This window comes from Callionymus lyra, chromosome 8, assembly GCF_982586985.1.
Source record: "Callionymus lyra chromosome 8, fCalLyr1.hap1.1, whole genome shotgun sequence".
NCBI classification, from domain to species: domain Eukaryota; kingdom Metazoa; phylum Chordata; class Actinopteri; order Syngnathiformes; family Callionymidae; genus Callionymus; species Callionymus lyra.
The window spans coordinates 2447890-2457279 of NC_141825.1; the positions used below are offsets into that span (position 1 = coordinate 2447890).

General features: G+C 37.8%; 1 protein-coding gene across 2 annotated transcripts in view; it reads right to left on the reverse strand.

Moving 5' to 3' along the window:
* The window catches only part of LOC148072689 (microtubule-associated protein 1 light chain 3 beta), a 58561-nt gene extending 52815 nt beyond the window's left edge, over window positions 1-5746 (reverse strand). Inside the window, exons 1-4 of one of the 2 annotated variants that reach the window (XR_015712078.1) lie at window positions 5466-5746; window positions 3038-3093; window positions 1728-1834; window positions 625-1242 (exon numbers count right to left, since the gene is read on the reverse strand). Coding sequence is in view for 1 of the 2 variants with exons in the window: in XM_087796714.1 (XP_087652840.1) it covers window positions 1071-1242; window positions 1728-1834; window positions 3038-3093; window positions 5466-5505 (375 nt within the window). In the remaining variant the exon portion in view is untranslated. Of the gene's footprint in view, window positions 1-620; window positions 1243-1727; window positions 1835-3037; window positions 3094-5465 lie in introns of those variants that run through there. The other variant, XM_087796714.1, reaches the window with a different exon arrangement.
* Between the last annotated feature and the right edge of the window lie 3644 nt (window positions 5747-9390).

Sequence of the window (9390 nt, forward strand, 5' to 3'; positions counted from 1 at the left end):
TATTTATTTTTAAACTAAAAATAAAGTAAATCAAACATTATTCCATAAAATAATCTTTGTAATATTTAATTTTTATATAAATTCCATTATAAAATGTGATAGAAAAGCTCTTCATTTTCTGAAAATTAAAAACACTACCAATAAACAAAAGAAATAAAACTCACTTGAACAAGTTCCATGTAGAATGTACTAGTATTACAATTGTTTGATTGGCAATGAAAACATTAAAAACGATCCATTTTATTGCATTATTTTGACCTCTGTGGGCTGCATAGGTTGGAGGGCCACATTTTGCCCAGGTCTGCTCTAAACAAAAGAGGAATACAGAAAAATGGTTATGGAGATGATTAATCTTTGTTCAATGCGTTCTACCGATTCTCTTCCATAATGTTTTTGCTTAAACTAAAACCTTCACTGAGATGTACCTGGTTTAAGTGAATTTCACTTGTTAGCTCATTACTCACTGCCCGCCTCTTTTGTTGAGTTCCACTTGTGTGGAACTCTCTTTTCTTTGGCATTCTGGTGGGTTCCATTTCTAATGATGGAAAACAAAAGGTATTTTTTAATGTTTCCCACTTTTGTTCCAACTCCCAATTTAAAGTTCCAAAATTAAACAAAAGTCACTTTTTCCCTTTTTATTGTTTTTACAATCCCAGCGTAAATACAAACAAAGGTGGTTACATTATGATGCTCCAAGTGTCTGAGAGGGCATTAATCCTTGTAGACTTGGATGAGGAGTAAGAAAAAAAAAACATGTGGAAGATTAAAATACTGCAATATAAAATCAGTACCGACGATAAATGAGGGGCTTGAGAGTGGTGAGAGGTTGGGGGTCAACAACACACACAAAGCTTTGCTTCAGAACTAAAACAGATGCCCTCGAATTGACACCAAGGCAATATAGCAAACCTGCGCTAGTGTTCCGAGTTGGGGCCAAGGTTCTGGAAGACACAGGAGGACCAGAAGAGGGTTTGTATGCTGGTCACGGTAAACACGGTACAAACTCGCATCCCTATGACCGAAACGATCTGACAATGGCGGGTGACATGGAGGGGTTGAAACAGGAGGGGTCAGTGGGCTTGTGAGCCAAATGTCTCCTGTGAGGCATAGACCATGTACAGGAAACCGTCCTGGTCTTGTTCGCGCTCGTATACCTCCGAGATGGCTGACGACACTGACACCATGCTGTGACCGTTAACCAGCAGGAAGAAGGCCTGGTTGGAGTTCAGCTGGAGGCGCCGCCTTGTGGCAGGAAAGAGAAGTTCACTTGGTTAGAGGATTCAGAACCATAGTATCCAAAAAACATCCTGTGAGAAGCTGAAGATAGTAGCATAGTAATAAGGACTGCTTTAGTGGACATATCTGACATCATTTTTAGGTCTTAAATGCTTATGTTAGCAAGAAGCAAATAAATTGTACTTCAACTCTCCCTTATAATGAAGAGATTCTCTTCTGGTAATCTAGTTTTGTAGCACTTCAAATAAATGTACTAATCCAGTAGATAATGTACAGAAGTAAAAAACATTTGAAGTTAAAAAAGTCAGTTTAAATGTATAAACATTTAGGGAAAGTACAAAATAGCTTTAGAATACAAGTATAATGATTAACCAGTTGTGCTAGCCCTGTGCCTTACCACTTGATTGGGGGAAAATTAGTTTTTTGAAGATGCCCAGCCGATTGATGAATTGTGATTGTGCCATGTGGCTACAACAAAATAAAGTTTCTACCTGATGATCTTGATGAGCTCACTCATGTTGACATGGTCCGGCACCAGGAACTTGGTCTTGTCCAGGATGGGCAGCTGTTTCTCCCCTTTATAACGCTCGATGATCACCTGACAGAGAGACAGCTGTCAGTCAGCTTGTAAAAAAGATCCCCTTTATCGTGTATCCAATAATTGGACTGAATTGCATTATGGTGTGAGGTTTTTCCCAACAGTTAAAATGAGTGTTGTGTACATGTATCAACAACCGTCAGAGGAATGGAAAGGAATAGACAGACCAATGTAAAGAGACTTTCTTTAGAAAAACAACCACAATATATCAAGAGTGAAATTCTTCCCCGGAGTCCAAATACTCTTAGCTCCATTATAATTTTCCACAATACCTCCTGAATTTAACTTAAATTTTAAGGCCTCACATAATAAAAGTGGATGCACGCACAAAATAACTATTGAACATACTTTCATGGCAAAGATCAGTTTTATCAAAAATAAAATGAGCGTGGGTACAGTATGTTCCTGCCTACCACCACAATCTTAGCTGTTGTGTGCACATCTGTTGCTCCGACCATTGGCGGGAAACACTGGTCATGTTGAGAGGTGCACGTCAGAGATGCATTAATGATCAACATTGATAAAAAGTTAAGACACCTGGGTGTCTAAAATCACATTCCACAGTGATAATAATTGAGTATTATGACATGTTATCAGCAAATTCCCACTCAAAAAATCATAAACAGGAAATAAGCATGTTTTTAAATGATAATAAATGAAAAGATCTGCCTCTGAAAGCCCAACTCTACAAGAGTTGGAGATGTTCCATTATTAAGTCAGCCACGAAAAAGGATTGCCTGATAAAATTCTAAATCGATCAGGAAGATTTTCATAATTTTACAGGTTTTAAAGAACTAAAAAAATTGAATTTGAAGTATTCGGGTGACAGGCCAAGTTACCTAAAACAAAGAACCCCTTCTTCGAGATCATCCCCACAATTATTGCATCCATCAGGTTTGTGAATTTCTGCTTTAATTTATTTGCAGGATGTCAGAATAGCCTCTCAGAGTCACTGTTTGGCATGGACTGCCTCCCACTCTCATAGATCTTTTACTTGAGGAGGGATATAGGGGCCACACAATGCGTTTCTTTTCTCTAATACCCATTTTAGCAAAAGGTGCAGGGCTGTTCTTTGCGGTATAAGATATTGCATGTCCATGAACGAATTTGATTTTGCTACAAAATACGGTTTTTAAACCATGGCGCAAACTTACAAATAGCACCGATCCGATTTTTTTTGGTTCCGATACTCGTGATACTCACCGGTATTTTGTTGGGGTGCTGCTCGCGGATCAGTTTGACATCTTCTAGTCTCTGGTCTGTGAATCATAAACACAAGCCAGATGAGTGTGCGTACAACATGTGACAGGTCTTTATATGTTTGTGTAAGCGTTCATAGAATTTTTGAGCGCGAGAATGAGGAAGTGAAAAACATGTGGCAGGTTGAACAGAAACTCTTCATGAGTCCTAAATAAACAGACTATGACAAAATTCTCAAATTTCCCTTCCATTTTCTTGAGTTCTACGTCATGATGCGATGCCCTCTATCCTCTATTGATTAATCCTTAAAGCTCAATGATCTCGCCAGCCAGCTTGGTTTAACCCCCTTACATTGGCAAAGGAAAAAACCGCCGCACTTTCTCCTTTTTATCTCAGCAGAAAGCTCCTAACAGTGCGTGAAAGGAGTAATGATCAACAATGTCAAGTGAAAGCATTGAAATTTTAATCCTTGCTTTTGTTTTGGACTTCAGATTGCGGAGGGAAGTTTTCAAGGCCGCTCAGTAAAGCCATGTTGTCCTTCTGTCTTCTGTTGGATGGACTATGTTGATGACAACTGGCACCGTTTCTCCACCACTGCTTGCAGGATGAAGATCGAGTGTGCCCCAGTAGCTTATTTTTTCGCCAGATCGCTGTCTTTTATAGCCTGGTAAAAGGCATTTGTCCACGAGACCAGCTCTATCTGCTGTGTTGGCTTCTATTCCTGTGTCGCCATCTGTGCTGGTCAGGCAGATTCCGTCAGATGTAAGTAAATTGCGCATTTTCAGAGGCAAATCATGATCAGGTTTTCATAATAAATAAATCTCATCAGTTGCTGAATGACAAATATATTTATAAGTCTGTGAGTTATTTCTTATCCACTCATCTAACTGAAAGTACACGTGTCTCCGATAAAACCCTTCTCAACATAGCTAGTCGGGGCTGACATGGACCTGAGCAGTAAATATGTACATACACTACCTTCAAAGTCAGAAAGTCTACACCTTTATGCATTTTTTTTTTCATTCTAGAGAACATTTTAACTTTGCTTTGGAAGACTATGGGCACACTTCTTTTGTGTGCACAATATATTAGTAAATGAGGTAGGTATGTGTAGAAATGTTAATACCAATATCATCTAAAATATCTTGTTAATACGATTCCAGTGATAAAAGTATCATCTTCCTGTGACAAATATTAAGAAATAGCGGTGACGTAAAAAAGTTGAACAGTGAATACAGCGATCTGTCAGATATTTAGATAGGAGGCAAATACACACATACCTACATAAGGCCTCAGATCTGTACTTGATGTCAATTTTGTTAACTAATGGATGGGATTAAGGTCCGGGTCAGGGAAGCAATCCGGACTCAGTGAAGACAACTAGTCTCACAATATAGATCTTGAGATCAGCGGCGGCTGGTAAATATAATATTCTTACAGGGGCCCTTTCCAGTACATTTCCCTGCCAATAAAAATGAAAGAAAGTCGAGTAGTAGTCTAAACAAAAACAAAAATATATATATATATATATATATCGAATATAAATACATATCTGTGAGCCAGCATTGGCATCCTACTAATGTGCTTTGGAATTAAATTATATGTCAAATTAATCATCTCCTGGGAATAGAAAAATATTTGTAATTTGTTTCTTGTACTTTATAGCTGTTTGAGGAAATAATCGTTTTAGGAAACAACTGTTTGGTAAGCCAACTTTAGCAGCAAGCTAACTAGCCTTTATAGTTGGCTAACTTCACTGTTGAACGCATGTGCCCTCGTCCGTGAAGGTCCTCGTTCATCCAGGTTATGTGTGTTTGTCTCTGGTGTCTTAGTGTCATGGTGAGAAGAAGAGGACTATTCAGAGTAGACATGTTCAGTAGTGTAGGGTGCAGATTCAAACTGAGAACAACAAAGAGCACCAACTGACAAATATACTGTATAAAGATATCAAAGCAAAAAGGTGAATAACGTAGAAACATACATTAAAGAACAAATATCTAATAGGCTAGAAGTGGCTAAAATGCGCATCATTTAGAAACGTATTCCCGTGTGATGGGGGATGAGGTAAAACTAGAGATACACAATTTTCCAGAGGGATTAATAAAGTCCGTCTGTCTATAATAAAGCAGTTAAGAGACGGGTGTTTATCATGATCAGTACAGGCCGGTGAGGGACTGTTGTCCCATCCCCCAATCCTGCAGCTTCTTTAGAACATCGAGAAGACTTTGAGCCTCCTGAACACAAACAAGGCGAGAGAAGATAAAATAACCACCTTACACGATCGACGACCATCGTTTAGAAATCATGTCGGTCGGTGGTCGTTTCCCGACAATAGTGCTAACAAAGCAACAACATGACATAACACGATGTTTTGTTAAATGTAAGCTTTAAAATGGATTTAAACGCGTGTACAGTCCAGTGTGTCACCTACCGAGAGTCCTTCTTTGTTTGAAGCACTTCTCTGAAGGCATGTTGCGTTAAAGTTACACAAACAGGAATTTAACTAAAACTGTTAAAAAGCATATAAATTGCTATAAAAGTTTCCGTAGAACCGACGACGTAGACACGCGAAGGACGAGTGTGTCGCTTCCTTCCTCCGTCTGTTTTAACCAGGCCGAGCTCCAGCAGCAAAACAAACCGGTCAGCTGACCTGTGACGTCACAGCGGGTGCTTTATACTTAGTGGAAGTTGTGCTGTTCTGAGTCTGGAGGCTGCGGTGGATCGATGGTGTGGCGCTGATTCATCCCAGCACTGGAGACAACACGCTCCTTTTTATTCTCCCCCTCGCCTTTCTTTAGTGATCGTTGCCTTTTGATGTCCCATCTGTCTTTGAACACGACAGACGTCTGCTCCCTTCAAAGTCCTTTCGAACATAAATAAATAAATAGGGATATAATCCATTGAAGAGCAGCAAAATGCTGGTCTCTATAGGTCATTACTCAGCATCCAGCTCCAGCCAGTCATTTCAGGGCAGAAGTCGATTCAGACCTCGGATTCCATGAGAGAAGGTGTTAGTGTCAGTATAGGGGGTTCTCAGTGTCAGTACAGGATCTGGGAGTGAGGGCAGGCCCATTTTGCTTGGTAAATGCAGCAGGATACTATCACACAACAACCACAGTACAAGTAATACAGTCAAAACTGTTTTTGTTAAATTAAAATCAATAACCCCGCTGGCCAGGTTACCCTGGTCTGCATGTCGAGAATGTGGTCAGGAGCACCAGAGGACCAGTAGAGCCAGGTGCTTGCCAATGCAGAGCCGTATCAGTTGGAATTCACGAGACTAAACAAAAGGGACTGTTGCAATCTCACAGCTAAGTGTTTAATATATATCCGTATAAGGACAGTTACAAAATAATAGTTTTAACTAACAACATATGTAGAGACGTTAATCATCTTCTGAAACACCAGAGATATCGAGGCATATACACCAGTAATAATAATCAGAATCAAACACCTTTATTACACAACATAGGATGTATTCGTGGTGTCAGTACAGAATACAAGAACGAAATGAGATTAGGTTAGGTGGAACTTTATTGATTAAATTGTATTTTTTCCAATTATCCACAGCAAATACAGCAATTTTTCATAAAAAATAATCAAAATAAATTAAGAACAAGAACAAAGAGAAAGAACAAGATGAACAATCTAAGTCTACAGATAAAGATAAAGAACATAGATCAAAGAAAAATAACAAAGACAAAGGATACAAAGACTAACATAAAACAGAACATCATGATACTTTTACTCCACTCCTGCCCCCAAACTCAGAATTGTATAATTTAATAGCCCAAGGAATGAATGAGTCCTTGAGTCTATTAGTTTTGCACCTGGGGAAGGAGCATTCATGCACTCATTCTGCTTCTCTGCTCACTGATGACTAATGACAGTACACAATAAGATAACACACACAATAAGAAGTCAAATAAAGAGACTGCCGTTACATGTCATTAATACAATATTTATTATTATTTTCCAGACCAACAGAAAAGTAATGTATAACAGCAGTGCATGTCAATGATAGATATACATAACATAATAGATATCAGAATAAACAACAAACAATTATTATTGTAATAATTATAATAATACAAAATATTATGCTGGGCTTAAACTTATGTTCTAAGAATAGTTTATAACGATTTAAATAAACAGATTTTTCAACGGACTACCGCTAACTTTACTGTCACTTCCGGTGGCATGTCACCCCCTCCATAGAAACACTGGTACTTGTCAATGAAACATACATATGAACATATGAAAGGTATGCTGAGGATAATGTCACAATATTATATAATGTTTTAAAATGAAACATTCTATTGAGAAAACGTGGGATAAAATCAGAGTGAGCATGTCACATGGAGCACGGATATTTATACTCGTCTGTGCCAGACTACCCAGTTGATCGTCGATGCTACATCAGTAATATATTTTAAAATAAAACCCTCTTAGAAATTAAACTAATTTGAAAGACGTTACACCTTCCGATGCAACTGGACTTGGGACAATAGATTTACAAAAACAATTTATTACAAATGAGCTAATCATTAGTTAAAAGATTACACTAGATCACACAAATTCCCAGATTGCATGTCAAGGATTCAATAATAACTATTTACAACCTTTCAAAACATACTAAACTAAAAGCCCTTAAAGATTGCACGAGATTTCGTTCGTATATTCCTCTTATTAGATCATCCATAGGTGGCGCATAAGTCCGGCATGTTCTGACAGTTACTCGTCTTTTGACAAAATTAGTAGTAAAACCAACATTTTATATATCCAAGCACCCTTTATCATAGCTACATGTATGACGATTAGAACGGACCAAACCGTTGGAAAGTCGGTCCAGAATTCAGCGAATAATTGTATTTTAAGAATGAGAAATACCTCTTTCCCTGCATCTGTTAATGCGCCGCAGCCTCTGATGGCACTGTACTAAGATGGCGGCCGTTTATACACATACGTCTACAGTCGATTGGTGTAGGCACTGTCAGTACAGGATCGGGGCTGCCTACAGTATCCCAGATGCGCATGTGCGTTGACAGCGCAAACTTGATGACGTCACTACGGTTCTCTCATTGAGACAAAGCTCGTTCAGCCTACAGTATCGCGGCTGCGCATGCGCAGGATTTGCTGGAAAGCCCTTTAAAACTCTTTATCGTGAGAGTTCAAGTAATGAAACAATGATTTAAAACATATTAACGTGCTGTAAGGAAGTGAACACTTGATGACAATCAAGACGTTGTTAACTTAATTTTTTATTTTCAAGTACGATGTGTTATTGCATTTATAATAATAATAATAATAATTATTATTTTATTTGTATTATTATTATTATTATTATTATTATTATTATTATTATTATTATTATTATTATTATTATTATTATTATTATATCGTCAAACATAATGAATACATGGGAATAGACTTCAAGTGGTGGCTTTGACTAAGGGTTAGGTATTAACAAGTAATTTGTTTTATGTGGAATGGTTCATTTATGTAACTTTATTTGCATTCGGCAGTTACTAAGGTAACACATTGGCAATGTATAAATATTTTGATCTATCAACACTCTTATTATTTTAATTCCTATTCTTAAAAAAGTTATGCAGCTATACATATAAAAGCTTATAGTTAAAGAAAAATGATGTATGATTGACTTAGATTTATAAATAATTCTGTTTTTATTCATTGCTACTCAGTTACTATCTCAGTTAGTAGATATATGTAAATAGCAAATTTGACATTTAGGAGATTGTTCTCTCGTGAATTGATTGCTCTTGCTTTGTCCCTTTTTTTGGGAACCTGAGAGAACTCCAGTGTGCAATGGAGTTACCTGTTACCAACATGGAATATCATTGTTTATTTTACACTGGTACGTCTTGCCTTTACATGAGGCTGGTAGTAATGTCGGAGGTTCAGAGGCAATCCGTGCGGCAGGAACGCCATGGCAGAGCTGGCACGGGCAAACACTGTGGTATGAGGGCAACCATAGACAAGGTTGTAGCTAGTTACTACTGGCTCAGCATCACAACCGATGTTACAAACTGTGTAAAAAATAAGTACTTTTACACATTTTTACATGTTATTTATTAATGTGTATTTCATGATTTTAAAGGTCAAATGTTGTCACCACTGTCAACTGAATGACCCAATTAAGACAGTGCCACCATCTTTCACTCCAATAAAGGTAAAATAAACTGGTGGTGATTTTCATTTTGTGAAAAATTACATTTTTATAAATGGATACATAGTTTGGATATAATGTCAATAACTGTTTCTCCAGGTGAAAGAAGCATGGGAGGTGGTGGGTATTGACCTGATTGGTCCACTGAGGCAGACAGCCAATCAGA